This window comes from Monodelphis domestica, chromosome 2, assembly GCF_027887165.1.
Source record: "Monodelphis domestica isolate mMonDom1 chromosome 2, mMonDom1.pri, whole genome shotgun sequence".
Lineage (NCBI taxonomy): Eukaryota > Metazoa > Chordata > Mammalia > Didelphimorphia > Didelphidae > Monodelphis > Monodelphis domestica.
This window is the reverse complement of record NC_077228.1, coordinates 343,401,064-343,417,033: the sequence shown is the minus strand read 5'-3', so window position 1 is coordinate 343,417,033 and position 15,970 is coordinate 343,401,064. Positions and strand designations below refer to the sequence as shown.

Sequence of the window (15,970 nt, the reverse complement as noted above, 5' to 3'; positions counted from 1 at the left end):
TTTTGTTTTCCATTTTAATAGAATGACAAATGTGTTACAGGAAAAAAAACTGAATTTCTAGTTACATAGCTTTATAGTGAATGAATGTAGCTGAAAATCTAATAAATATATTATCCAATAATAATTGATGCCCCAAACTTACCTACTTATATATGTGTGTAATTGATTTTGAATATTTACTAGAAGTCATAGTATGATGTCAAGTTTTTAAATATATTTCCCAGTTAGGTTTCATCAACAGCTCTTGTTAAGTTTACTTTGACTGCATACAGTGATGACATACAGTTGCCTCGGAGACCAGCTATATAAATCTGGGGCTTGGGTACTTTGGTTCCATCTTCTCGCTTGGTTTGTGTTCCTTTTGTCTTTAATGGGTATACCTGTGTTGCATTATCTCTTCTCATATGACTAAGATTGGTTTGTACTGAGTGGGTGAGTTTCTGCCGCAAATTAGCCTAAAAACAAAGGAATGAAGAAAATAAAGAATTAACATTCCTCCAAAATTCAAACAAGTATCATCATCTCCCTGTTATCATTAGTCTTATTCAAGAGTTTTAATTTTTTTAAAAAACAGATTTACAGGAAGGAAATTAATTTTATTAGCTATGATTCTTGCTATAGAATTTTCTCTAGGACCTTAGATCTGTAAGGAAACAACAGCAACAATAAAAGAAAATTTTAAAAGTAGTCTTTACTAGCATATTAAATTAAATTTGTTTAAATAAAAATGCTCCTTTCCTTAAAAAAAAAAAACAGAAAAAGAGGGCAGCTGGGTAGCTCAGTGGATTGATATCCAGGTATAGAGACAGGAGGTCCTAGGTTCAAATCTGGCATCAGACACTTCCCAGCTGTGTGACCCTGGGCAAGTCACTTAACCCCCATTGCCTAGCCCTTACCACTCTTCTGCCTCGGGACCAATACACAGTATTGTTTAATTGTTGTAAGAGTTTTTAAAAAAACAAGAAAAATCAGACTGCACATGTTAAAAAACTGTTTTTTTTTTTAATTTACAAAGTTCCTCTGAGTTTAGTCCTCTAATTATTCCACTCACATGATTTGGAATTCAAATGATATGTCACAGAGGCATAATATGTATCAATGAGGGACTTCGACTATCCAGACACCTTCTGGAGCTTCATCTCTGCCAATATTCTATTGAGAACACTTGATTTTTTTGACTTTATTAATAACTTCATCTGACATTAGATGAAATGAAAAATGATTCTCACCAAAAAAAGTAAGAAATTGTTACTAGAATAGAAATGATGGGAACCTTAATGAGAAAATGAATGCTTCATTTTAGAATCTGTGATAAAGGAGAGAAAGTCAGGACAGAGTTTTACATGCACTTTTTGGGACAATAGCTTTCAAAGAGTTTTATAAAAAAAAAAAAGAGAGAGAGAGAGAGAGAAGAATGGCCCAAAAGTTTGCAGAGGAAGTCATCCCAGGAGGAATGTATCTTAAAGATACAAAGAAAGACAAATACTGAGGAAGAAAAGGAGGAGCTGTCTAAAGAGACCAATATGGATATGCATAGACTGTATTAACCAAATTGAAATTTTAAAACATGATGGAAAGCAAAAGCAGGTAACAGAATGAATAGAAAAGTGTGGCACAGTCCTGGAAAGAGAATGTCAGGAGCACTAAAGTTCAGAATGAACTGAAGATAAAACAAAGAGAATTATGCTGGATTTTAAAAAAAGTTTTTGGGAAGATAAAGATCAAATAAAGAAAAGGAGCACTTCTTTGAGTAAATAGGATGACGATGATAAAAGAAAATGGAGAGAAGGCAGATGTGCTCAATTTTGCTTCTGTTTTCTCTTCCAAGAAGTGTGATCTTTGGATTGGAAAGAAAATTGTCACAGAGAATTGAAACCCAAAATAAGTTGGAAGAAAGAGAACATCTTAGCAGTCCTGTTAAGTTCAGGAGACCCAAATGCACTACATCTCACCGTGCTAATGGAATGAGTGGATATAATTACTGAACCATTTCATTGTTATTTGTAAGTTCTTAGAGGTGTCATAGACCAGCAAAAGGATAGCTATTATCCTTACTTTCAATAGAGAAAGAATAGAATATGCAAAAGAGTTTAATTTAGATTTCCTGGCAAAATTCCAAACATATTATTAAACGATTGTTTAATAAACATCTGGAAAAGAAAGAGGTGAGCACAAAGAATCATGATGGTTTCACTAAGAAGAATTAATTTAATTTCCTTTTGTTTTGTTTTGAAAGCATTACTAGACTTAAATAGATGGGGGGGGGATATATTGTGGATGTAGTCTCTCTAGCTTTTAGCAAAGCATCTGACAAAGTCTGGCAGTATATATAGTGAGAAGAGTATAAACTGAATTAAAATAAAAACTCCAGGGGGCAGCTGGGTAGCTCAGTGGATTGAGAGCCAGGCCTAGAGATGGGAGGTCCTAGGTTCAAATCTGGCCTCAGCCACTTCCCAGCTGTGTGACCCTGGACAAGTCATTTGATCCCCATTGCCTAGCCCTTACCACTCTTCTGCCTTGGAGCCAATACACAGTATTGGCTCCAAGACAGAAGGTAAAGGTTTAAAAAGAAAAAACATTTTTTTTTAAATAAAAACTCTGATTCTGTGTTCAATTGTGGATAGAGCACCAAGCCTGGAGTCAGGAAGACCTGAGTTCAAATCAGACCCCAAACATTTACTATCTGTGTGATCCTAGGTAAGTCACTTAACCCTGTTTGCCTGTGTCCTCATCTGTAAAATGACCTAGAGAAGGAAAAGGCAAACCTTTCTGGTATCTTTGATAAGAAAATACTAAACGGGTCGTGAAGAGTCAGACACCACTGAAATGACTGAACAACAAAAAGTATTAATTAAATTCCTGCTATGTGCCAGGCACTGTGATGAATGCAAGGGATACAATTTTAAAGAATGAAACAATCTCTACTCTCAAGGAGTTTATAGTCCAACAGGGGAGATAATAGTTACCTATGATATATAAATTGCATAAATATAAAGTCAATAAATATAACTATGTATAAAGTATTTAAATACAAGGAGCTTGGGGGGGAGGGCACTTCCATTTGGGGGAATGAAGAAAGATTTGATGCAGAAGTTGTTGCTTGAGCTTCATCTTGTAGAGAAAGAGGAATTTCATGAAGTATAGGTAAGAAGGTGGAGGCATGTTGGACAGCATGGATTTAGAAAAATGGAGTTTCATAAAAACTCTCATTATAAAATGGACATCTTAATAATTAATATACCTTTTGGGGTTGTTATGAGGATCAAATGAGATAATGTATATGAAGCCTTAACCAGCTATATATAGAGTGATGGTGATAACAATGAGGATAATGCTATTCTTGTGGACAAAATGAAAATATAGGGGCTAGAAAATACAGCAGGTAAGAAGATTTTGAATTGGTTAAATGGATTCACTTAAAGTGGTCAACAACATCCTGTAATAAATTCATGGGCAGAGGGTTCTAAGGTCTATGCTTCTCTGTGTGTGCAACACCTGGCCAACAACTAGAACTGAAGATAGCTATTTGGAAGGAGAAACATCTTTTCTTTTTAGAGAACAGAGAATTACCTCCTTTTTGTTAGAAATTAGACATTTTCAACATAGAGAGGCAACTATATGGATTGTTTCTTTTTCCTTCTGCTGTATGAATGACATGAAAGGAGGATTCAGGAAGAGCTGAAATCTATAAGCATGTTTGTAGTAGTCTACTAAGAAAGGGAAACAATTATAGACAGCTTGTTTGCATTGCTTCTTTGGCAGGAAGCCGGGCACTGTCAATCAATGGAAGCTTGTTGAGTAAGTGCTTGCCACGTCTTCAGAAAAGGCATCAGTCCTAACATTTATAAATTCTTTGCTGGGACTTCATAGAAAGGCAATAAGAAAGTAGATTTCTGACATCTGGTTATTAGAGAATGTAGAAAGAGGGGGCAAACTGGCTGGCAATTAGATCTTAAGACTCTCCAAGAGATGACAGCTTCAGGCAGCTTGTTTCCACTGGGGCTTTGGGAGGAAGCTGCTAATTGACAATCAAGAGTAGCAAAGAAAGTTAGTGCCATCTTTAAAGAAAAAGCAGGAAGCTTGCTATAAATAAAGAATACTACCCTCAGGAGATTCTGTCATTTGCTACATGAGTTTTCCATCAGGAATGACAGAGAGTTTAGGAACTTCTTTGCAGGACAAAGAGAATTTTGTAGTGGCTTGGAAGTGTGTTGTGACAAATAACAGCTATGAATACGCAGAATGTAGGTTTATCTAACTATTAGAAAAAGTCTTGGAAGAATGCCTCTCTATGCTCAAAATTATCAAGGAGAATGAAATTTTCCTCGAAAGAATAGAAGTAATGTTTTAATTAGAAACAAATAAAAAAAAAAGAATCAGAGGAGGCAGAGATGAATTCTCACATGTGTCAGGACTAAAAGATGAACAAATATAATGGAGAGAATGGAGGAAAAGGACCACTAGACATTTGTAGTTATGGACAGATAGAACATTCTTTTACCACTCCCTCCCCAAATATCTTCACTTTCTCTCAAGAAGAAGAGAAAACACTATAGCAAAGGACTTGAGCTGAATCCGAAGGTGGAATTGGAGAGAAGTGGCATCACCGTGTGTCTAGTGGAACCATGCCCACCAGCATTCAGAAAAGACAATGAATCCAGTGAGAGAGCATTAGTTGGAGGCAATGAATTCAGTACAGATAACACACATCTACTGGAGACAACAGGAAGCAGTGTGATGACATAATCAGAAGATATCAGTCCCACTACAGTATCTGAAGTTTGAGCTGTTCCTCTGTACTTGTGCCTTAGATTCGGTTGTCTCCCATGTGTGCCTTTGCATGCAAGTGGCCTAACCACCTATGTTCCTTATGTATGTGCCACTCTCCACATGGGTCTTCACCTCTACTTTCTCCCTGGAGTATAAGAATAGGTATTTAAGAAACTAAAAAATATAAGGAAAGGAAAGTAGCTCCCCCTTTCATTAGAGGTCAGGTTCCCTCCGGACTAAACCCTACCTAAATCACATGCATGGTCCAGTAGGTCTTGTAGTCCAGCCCAGCAGTAGTTCCTTAATATTCCAATAATATGGATACTTCACTCACAATAAGTGAAGTAACATACTCTTCTTGTACTCTGACCTGCTCAGGCAAAATCTGAAATTTTGCCATTAGATTTCTGTCACATTCCCCAGATTTGCCAATCTAGAACTGCAGAATTGCATCCAATTCTAAGCAACACATTTTAGGAAGACCAAGATAGAAGGTAATCAGGAGGTGAGAATCAGGATGATGAGGGGACCAAAAGTTATGTCAAACAAGGTCAATTGGGAAAAATGGGGAATTTTAACCTCAAAGGAAGATATAATTCCTTATGGCTGCTACCACCAATATTTGAAGGGCTGCCTCACAGAAATGCAAAAGAAGAATTAGGCTTGTTCTGACTGGTTTCAAAGGACAGAACTAGGTAATAAACAGAAGTCATAGAGAAGTTGATTCAGGAATACTATAAGGGGAAACTTCTTAGCAATACTATACATATACACACACACACATATATACCCTTATACACATATATGCATATGTACATATATATGAATGGGTGTATATTTTACATATATGGCTTCTGAGTTCCCTTTCAACTCTGGAGTTCTCGTTTTTTCTCTTAAGCCTGATTTCTTAAACTAAAATATCCATAGTTAACAGCTAGTAGGAAGCTAAAAAGGCCCTTTGATATTAACCTGGCCTGAAGTCCCAGAATTGTGCAATAACCCTGGAGGGGGTCAATTCTCAGATAAAGATTCTGGCTAAATTTTAAATATAATGGTGTCATCTAATTCTGGGGATAAGACCAAGGATTGACAACAGTCAAAGATTAACAAGATACTAAATTTTGTTTCACACTCTTAAAAAGTTCTCCAAGTTTCATCATATAGTTGTGGATAGAGTGATAGATTTGGAGGCAGGAAGATTTGAGTTCAAACCCCATCTTAGATATTAGTTGTGTAACTCTGGACATATTACTTCATCTCTTTCAGTCTCAGTTTTTAATCTGTAAAATGGAGATGATGATAATAATAGCACCTTCTTCATAGGGCTATTGTAAGGATCAAAAGAAACAATATAAATAAAGCATTCTATAAACCTTAAAGAATTATACAAAGGTGGGGGCAGCTGGGTGGCTCAGTGAATTGAGAGTCAGGCCTAGAGATGGGAGGTCCTGGGTTCAAATCTGACCTTAGACACTTCCCAGTTGTGTGACCCTGGGCAAGTCACTTGACCTCCATTGCCTAGCCCTTACCACTCTTCTGCCTTGAAGCCAATACACAGTATTGACTCCAAGATGGAAGGTAAGGGTTTTAAAAAAAAAAGAATTATATAAAGGTGACTTATAATTATTAAATTTAGGGTTATTATTGTCTATCTTTTTCAAAACAAATTCATCATTTTCCAAAACATTGTCAAGTAGGAATGCATGTGACTATCAAGTAGCTCAAATCACACAATACCAGCTGAATGTAGGAAATCTCATCTACCAGATCACATTTTGAGAAATGAATCTACCTCTGAAAGTTGCATATACAACTCTAAAACCATAAAGCAACAAAAAGAAACACCACCTAACATTGATTCATTAGTTGGCCTGTTAGAGAGCCCTCTGTAGGCAGAGAACTATATTAGACATTCATTAGAGACACTTGGAGGGCAAAGAACAAGATGGAAGGCAAAGAATTGAGGAGAGTGCAAAGTCTGAAACTCATGGGAAGAATCCACTCTAAATGAATTTCTAACTGGAAGGAACCAAGTATCAAGAGATTTCTTTTTGAGAAAAAGAATGGAGTTAAAGGTTTATGACCAAAACTTAAGGATCTACCTACAAATCCATCACTACTGATGGGAAAACTGTAGTCAAGCAACGCTTCTTACTTCACCAAAATCCTTTTACCAAAAGAATTAGAATTGTTAAGATAAATGTCAGAATTTAGGCAAATACCAATCTCCTCTTGGAGAAAAATATTTAGGAGGAATATTTAGAAGACAATGTTATGGAAGATATTCAGAAGTATTCCTGGAGTGCTTTATAAATTGGACAAGAAGAACAAACTTTCCAGGATTCAGGCAAACCCTTATCTCATAAATTAATAATAATGCCAAGCTCTAAAATGCTATATAAATAACTGCTTGCTTGATGTTAATGTTAAATTAATCAGATAAATATTCCAGATAAGAGGCTGAGTTGCTTAACATTTTCAGAAATGGCTTTCTAAATGATAAGAGTATCCTCAAAAACTTTTCACTCAAGTTGGGAATAAAATACATATATGCATACAGTTATATGAAGAAAGTTATTAATTTTGAGAAAATGTTTATGGCTAAATTCATTAATTACAAAACAGGAAGAGAGGATTTACTTTAAATATACAAGAAAGTGAGCTTGCATGTTTTAAATACCAGAACAGGATATTTAATCCATAACATTATTATTTTATGTGAAGGAAAATATAATAGTAAATTATTCTAGTTCTTGGGTGGCATAAGGAGATGTTTCCTAATACTGGGCTTCTATCTTGCTTGACATTATAAGAACTATTTTAACTATAAAGTACTTTATAATTATTGTACTAAATAAGTACCATATAATTAGTTTGTATATTAGCACAAAACTCCCAGCATGTCTTATATTGGTTTGCTGAATTTTGTTTCTAATTTCTAATTCTAAAAAATAAAATGTTTGGAGGATGGTTCATGTCCATCCTTGAAAAAAAGTTTTAATGAACCCAGAAGACAGGCTTTTTTAGATAACATTACTACAAACCAGTTTTATAGCTTTTCTTCTCAGCTCCCATTCGTTCCATTCATAATCTTTTATAATTGTTGGTGGCAATATATGTGTATCTGTCTGTGTGCTACTTTCACACCTTGTTATTGGTTTTATATGTTTGTCGATAATTTTGACCTGAAAAAATGGAGAGTTGATATTAATATATATTTAATTTAATGAAGACAACTTCTAGGCAAAATAACTCAAAAATGGAAAATACTAGTAAAAATGCCTACAGAAAATACATATACAGCAATAAATTTAGATTAAATGGAGAATTGTTAAAGGGAAATATTGGGAGAGACATCTGGAAAGGTCCAGTGAAAAAAAGTTTATGAAGTATTTTGAAGATTAGGCAAGAATTTAAAGTTTTGGCAAAACCTATCATGCAGAAGATGACAGAAACAGTCAGGTGGATATGAGGCTATAAGGTAAAGCTATTAGAATAAAAGTTTGTATTTGTTTGTAGTCAAGAAGGAAGCACCATTAAAACAAGAGCAGTAATGTTTCCAATAAGTTATCCATAGTTTCTTTCTACCTATACCTCTGTCCTTTCTGGCTACTCCACTGCTTACTTTGTTTTTGGTGTCTCTGCTTTACAACCCTAAACCTTCTCATTCTTTCTAATCTAATCATGCTTCTTGTTTTACTCCTGTGTACTGCCTGTAGTACTGACAATTTGATCTATGTGACCATATTCTCTCTAGTTCACAGCAACACTGAATTAAAAAACCCTATTCAATAAAAACAATTAATTTAAAATAAATCAGTTCCAAATCATATTCATTTAAGGCAAGGGGAGAAGGTAAGGATAAAATGAAAGTAGAGAGAGAAAAAGGAAAAAAGGAAAAAAATCCTGGAAAGGAAAAAGCAAGAGATAATACTGGAAATACACAAAGTGAAAAGGAATGACTAAAGAGATAGAGAAGAATATCTTTCATCAAGTCTACATTTGTGGAGTTTATTAAACAGAAATTGACATTTTAAACCATATTGTATTTTCACAGTTCTAGTCATAAGTGCAGACATCACCTCTAGGTAATTGGATCAAGTTCCCTACAGACTAAACACGAAAAAATACTCTCCTAATTCCTATTCAAATTTATCTCCCAAATTATTTTTTGTCCAACAGAACCTAATTCAGTATTTTATTCTTAGTATTCTTTCCTCTTTCCACTTAGGTTCAGTTTTCAGGTGTGAATAGTTTTCAGATATCCTGTAAAGATCAATCATTAACTTTACTCTCTATACTTAGATTGGTTTACCTGTATTCTCTGTGGGTTACTCTGTTTTTGCATTGGTGTGGATAATTAATACCTACCTGAGGATAAGGAAGCATAGTTTCAAATTGCTGATGAAGTTCCAAAAGCTGGATTAGTTCTGCACACTTTTTTGCCTTTTCTCCAATTAACTCAATGTATTTATTTGGATTTTCTGCAAAAGTATATGCAGCTTCTTTGGAATTAAAAGTGTAATATCTATCTTTGTATTTCAAAATTCCAATAGCTGGATTTCCTTAAAAATAAAGACAAGAAAGTAAATTACTAAGCATAAAAATTATTGTATCTTTGAGATAATGATTCAATAGATTATATTTCTTTTTCTTTTTTTCTATATTGACTATCTTTTTTCAATAATGTTTCTTATATTTTAAAATGTAGTTTTATAATAAACATTTTTCAAATATCTACTTTAAACACTAAGCTGAAGGTCAGCAAGGTGGTTCAGTGGATAGAGAGCCAGGCCTAGAGTTAGGAGGACCTGAATTCAAATTTGACCTCAGACACTTCCTGGCTATTTGGCCCTGGGCAAGTCTCCAATTTCCTAGCCCTTTCTGCTCTTCTGCCTTGGAGCCAATACTTTGCATTATAAGAATGTAAGAACTTCAAAATACAAACAAAAAAATACACAGAGATACTACCTTAGTTCAAGCTATTTTCACCTCTCATGTGTAATTACTATAATAGCCACATTGTGAGAAATTATGAACCCAACAACTTTCAAATAAAATTTCTATCAACTTTCAAATACAATTTCCATTAATGTACATAATAAAATGTTAAACAATATCCCAAACAAAATTCCAAACAATGAAACTTTGGATTTCTTATTGGAATAAGATCTATAAAAAGAATTTTTAAAAATGTGACTATAAGATAATATTCCTGACTTCAAAAACAACAATAACAACATATATCAGAACTTAAATAACAAAATGAATATTGTCCTTTCAAATAAATACTTTGAGAAGCTCAGTGATGTTCCATTTTCCAAAACATTTTTGTGAATATTTCATCTACAATGTGAGAGACACATTTCTTTATAGGCATAGTTTATATATTTATATATATTTATTTATTTTATATATATATCATATATATATATTTATATATAAATTCTAAGAAGAGAAGAAGAGAAGGGAAGGGAGAGAAGGTGGGAAAGAGAAGAGGAAGAGAAATTTTGCAACAGGCTCTTCTCTGCTTCAGGAAACATGAGTTGATCCACATTCAATAAAAGCACTTTTTGCTCTCATGATATGGTTTTCATTTCCTTGGTGCTCCTGAAGATTTAAATCAGGTCTTTCATAGGATACAAATACCTGTAGTATTTATCTCATATTGCTATTGGGAGGATCAAATGAGATAATTTGGATAAAGTGCTATAAGCAAATGCCAATTATGAGTATGCTTATTTTCATTTACATACCTGGAACAAGTAGACCATCTGTTACAGCAAATGTGTAACCACAAAATCCCCGGTATTGAATTGGCAATTTGTCAAAATTTGCTGTAGTTTCTGGGAAAATCCAATCTAACTTTTTGAAATCATTTATATTTACTTTGGTTCCTAAAACAATGAATAGAAAAACATTTTTTAATGAAAAGACTGCCTTTTCATTTATTACATTGTTTTTTCTACTTGAAAACAAAATTTGTGGAGATATTAAAATAGAATTCAATCAGACGATCTAAGATATAGGCCTACTTCTATTACTACCTACTATAGAGTCTTCAATAAGTAATTTAACCTTTCTGGGTTTTAGTTTTCTTATCTACAAGATGAAAACACTGGGTTCAGATGATCTCTTAGTTCCTTTTAGTTTTAAATAACATGTATAATTTTTTGTGTACCTTTTATATGCCGAGAAGTATGACTTACTATCTAGTAGTTTGTAGTGAGAGAGATAAGATAGATATGCAAAAGGTAGACATGAAATAAGGTGGGAAATTATCATCCATATTCATAGAATAAAAATGTTAAAAATTAATAATATAAGGGTCTAAAGATGCTGATTTTATGATAAGACTACAAGCATACCAGCAATGGAGCACTTTTTTTTAGGAAGGATGCAATCAAAGTGGAGAATTGTAGCAGCCCAGCCCATAGACATTATGGGGAAACAAGGAATGTGAGTGAGCACATGGCCATTATGTGCATGGCAATGAACTTTATTGCCAGCATGGCTGAAGTTTAGGCGCGAAACTTTGCTTTCCTGTGTCCCACTCACCTGAGGAGTAAAACCCCACCTTCACCTTGTCATAGGTTGTATTATCCAATAGGGGTACCCCAGATAACTCATCCATATGTATTGAGGTATCATGTAACTGTTCAATATGTATTGAGCTGGCAAGACTATAAATAAACCAGCTCCACTAAGCTCCGCCCACTGGTTCAGGATTCCCGGGTCTGGCAAGTAGCAACTTCTCCCCTGTCTCTCTTCTCTATCTGCCTTACTAAGGCCTGGTCCTTAGTCCAGGCCTGCCTTACTTCCTCTCTTTCTCCTAATGCTATCTAGCATTATCTACCTCTTGTAGTTCCTAGTCTCCTTTCCATCTGCACTAGCTTTATCCTCTGACCAGTACGGTGTTAAAAGGAGATCATTGGGTGGTTTCAGCCTGAATATTCACACCCAGTGGTCGGAGCTTAGCTGTGGCTCATACAAATAATATTCGTCTACTGACTCGGTTACTCACATCTCTAAAGTCGGCTCGTTCAGGCCCTTCGCGGGTTAAAAACTTCTTCTCTATCTCTATCCTATCTTTCCCCCTTGTGCAGCCTCTCGCAGGCCGAGAGACCACAAGAATATCCAGAGTTGCTAAAGAAACCTGAAGACTACTTGATATTTGGTTCATTTTAACTATATGGGGATGGCTAATCTGGAGGGAAGAAGGTTTAGGGATAGCATCTTCAAGTATCTTTAAGTCTATTATGTCAAAAAAGGAGTTAGACTTTTTCTGCAGAACTAGAAGAAAAAAATGAAAGTTTCAGAGAGGCTCTGAAGGTCTGCTCTGGTATATAGAGGTATTCTGAGGTACAGAAACCAGGAGATAAATTAGAAGAGTGAGATCTCCTTTACTAGAAGACTTCATCTAAGAATGGAGGACCATTTTTTGAAGATGGTATAGAGGGCAGTCTTGTGTAGGTTTAGATTGACTTCTGAGATTCCTTTCTACTCTTGAGATTTCATGATTCTATTATAATGTAGACAGGAGTTAGCAGAAATGATATTATGGAGTTTTAAGAGCTGGGTGTTTGAGAGATGAATAAATAATGTATAAATGAAGAGTGGAAAATATTCCAAGAGAGAATGAAAAAAAAAATAATAAAGAAAAGCACCAGAATGTGAGTGACTATAAAGATACCACCCTCACTGGATCAGTTTACTGGAAAATAAAGGAAAAAAAGCTTGGATTAATAAGGCAAAGTCAAACTATTGAAGGCCAAGAATCCCATGTACAAGAATAGTTAATTCCTGTAGAAAGGAACCAGTGTTGGCTTCTGAGCAGAGGAATAACTGAACACTTTAGATAGACAAAACTAACATCACCTGTAGGTAAGATTGAAAGAGACACTGGCTGAAGGACTACCTACTAAAAGTTAACTGGTAATCTAAATGTGAGGTCTATAATATCTGGATTAGAGCAATAGCCACAGAAGTGAAAGAGAAGACATGATCTAAAAGACACTACAGGGGGCAGCTGGGTAGCTCAGTGGATTGAGAGTTAGGGCTAGAGATGGGAGGTCCTAGGTTCAAATCTGGCCTCAGACACTTCCCAGTTGTGTGACCTTGGGCAAGTCACTTGACCCCCATTGCCTAGCCCTTACCACTCTTCTGCCTTGGAGCCAATACATAGTATTGACTTCAAGATGGAAGGTAAGGATTTAAAAAAAAATAAAAATAAATAAAAGACATTATAAGTGGGGGAAAAAAACCAATGGGACTATATAACCTGGTGACCTTGGGCAAGAAGAAAGAACAATTGAATTATTGGTGAATAAAAAACACCAAGGAGAAGGAGATAAGTATCACCATGACTGTAAGCCTGAGAAACTAAGAAGAGTGGTATTGTGAATAAGAATGGGGAAAGAGTTTATCAGAGAAAATGAGGTTAAAAAAAGTAGGTGATGAGAAAATAGAAAAAGAGGTGTTACCTATTTGTAAAAAAAAAAAAATAGGGCTATGAAAGGAAAGAGAAAAATGACATGGTACAAAATCAGCTAGGTAATTCAATGGATAGAGTGCCAGGCCTATAGTCAAGAGGTTCTGAGTTCAAATTTGGCCTCCAACATTTCCTATTTGTGTGACATTGGGCAAGTCACTTACCCAGTTGTTTAGCCCTTCCAACTGATAAATATTGTTCCAAGGAATCTCCCTATTAACCCATTCCTATGTCCCCAGAGAGTTAAAACAAAAGGCAAAGACTGAATTAACTATGAATTGGGTTTGCCTCATTCCCAAGGACTGAGTTTAGAGATGACAAAAACAAACAAACAAACAAACAAACAAAAACAACCCAACCTCTTTATTGCAATAAAAAATCTCAACCACCCAACGATCTGTCACTGATTATTGAATCTTTCCCTAGCTTTATTGAAATCATATGATGGATGCCCCCCTGTTTAAAAAAACTATATAAATGCCCCAGTTTTTGTAATGAAGTGGGAAGTCCCAGATTTTGGGGTCTGTGTTCTTCCCCATGAACATATTCCTCCCGGGGTGGTAACTCCTTGCTCCAGTTGAAGATCTGTTATATACCTACACTAGTAGTCCTGAATTTTTAAGATTGATACCACTGCTCTCTTGAAATTAATATTTTTATCAATTCCAAGATAGAAGGTAAGAGACTGTTTTTTTTTTAATGATATGATACCTAGATCAAAAGGAAGGAGAATTGTTTTATTTCAAGGTATGTGAGATAAACTCTGCCCTAAAACTTTCTTATGTTGGTACTCCTTAACCCACAGATATGTTACTAGGACTATCAACAAAGAGATTAAAGAAAGAAGAAAAGGCCCTATGTATACAAAAGTGTTTACAGTAACTTTAAAAATTTTTTGAGGTGGCAAAGAATGGCAAGCAAAAAAGGTAAAATCACCAATTGGGGAATAGCTGAACAAATGATGGCAAATGATTTCAGTGGAATACTGTGTCATAAAAATGATGCTTTCAGACAAACCTGGGGAAGATAAGCATGCAGAGTAAAGTGAAGAGAACCAAGATAATAATTTATATAATAATGGCAACATTATAAAGACAAACTTTGAAAGGCTGAAGAACTTTGATCAATTCAATGGCCAACCATGATTTTAGAACACTTATGATGAAGCATGCTAAACCACTTCCTAACAGAGAGGTGATGAATTTAATATGCATAGGGAGATAAACATTTTCAGCATGGCTAGTGTGAATTTCTTTTCCCTGACTACACTTATTTGTGATGAGAATTTTGTTTTTCCTCTTCAGTCTCTGAGGTTGGGTAGATGTGAGAAAGAAAAAAAGTCTCCTTCATAGAAAAACATTGTCTTTAGACATAAGGGATGTACATGGTCTTTTTATGGGGGGGGGTCTAATAAAAAGGGGAAAATTCAGGACAACAGAGAAAGGAAATAACTGAAAAAGTAAGGTCATGGATGAGGAAAGGTTGAGGGAATAAGCAAAGCTTATTCTTGGAATGTTTGCTTCCCCAGGATAGAAACCATACCTTAATCTCATTTGCATCCTCCGAAGCATCTAAAAATTGTTTTACAAAGTCGTTTTCAATACATTGTTGCTAAATGAATGACTCAAATGAGTTCAGTTTTTAACATTGAGTTTTCAATGACACCCAAGCAAAAATTTCATGTAGGCAGCAGGAAAAATAGTACTGACACTTGGGTGAGAATTTGGGAATACAACTGTATTTTGGAGTGTAATTACTAGAAAAGTTGGAGTTCAAGCCAAGAAGAATGCAATTTAATGGTAGTTTTGATAGAAATGAATGCAGTATTTATTTATCTTAGCAGACTCCAAATATCTCCCATAGAAGAATGAAACTCTAAATTGGGAAATCAAAGTCATCAGTGAGACCTTTAGTAGGTCACCTATCTTATTTGAGTTTAATTTTTCTTATCTGCAAAACAAAAATATAGAGATTGAATTAATTGGAGAAATAGTGATTGCTCTCGAATGGGCAGAGCCAATATAATTAAAATAACAATCTTACCTAATCTACTCATTCAATATCATCCCATTCAAATTGTAAAAAAAAATATCTTATCTGGTCAGAAAAAATAATAACAAAATTAATTTGAAAGAATTTATGGAAAAATGTAAAAGGAGGTTTGGCAGTATCAGATTTTAAATTGTGTCATAAAGTATAATTATCAAAACTATCTGGTAAGGCTGAGAAATAGAAAGGTAGATCAATGAAACAGAACAGACATACAACAAACAATAGTAAAATATTATTTTAATCCTGTAGAATGTTGGAATAAGAAATTACTATTTGGTATAAATTGGTGGAACAACTAGAAAGTAGTTTGGAAGAAACTAGGCATAGATCAACCTGTTACACTCTTTACTAAGATTAGATCAAGATGGATACAAGATCTAGACATTAAAGGAGATATAAGCAAATTAGAAGACTAGGGGACATATTTTCTATCAGATTTATAAATCAGAGGAGAATTTATGAGTCAACAAGAGATGGAGAAGATTGTGAGATGTAAAATGGATAATTTTGAGTGTGTTAAATGGAATTGCCAAGATTAGAAGAAAAGAAGAAAATTGGGGGAGGGGGATTTCGTAGACAGTCTCTTGGATAGCAATCTATTTGTCAAATTTATGGGAATAAGATGGGCAAAAGAAATGAACAAATAGTTTTTAGATT

At 34.8% G+C, this 15,970-nt stretch overlaps 1 protein-coding gene across 1 annotated transcript in view; it reads right to left on the bottom strand.

Moving 5' to 3' along the window:
• CFAP206 (cilia and flagella associated protein 206) overlaps positions 1 to 15,970 on the bottom strand; it is a 58,781-nt gene continuing 42,811 nt past the window's right edge. The window contains exons 10-13 of the mRNA XM_007484302.3: positions 10,527 to 10,667; positions 9,142 to 9,335; positions 7,815 to 7,955; positions 1 to 455 (exon numbers count right to left, since the gene is read on the bottom strand). Of these exons, the coding sequence (XP_007484364.2) occupies positions 225 to 455; positions 7,815 to 7,955; positions 9,142 to 9,335; positions 10,527 to 10,667 (707 nt within the window). The 3' untranslated portion in view covers positions 1 to 224. The remainder of the gene's footprint in view (positions 456 to 7,814; positions 7,956 to 9,141; positions 9,336 to 10,526; positions 10,668 to 15,970) is intronic.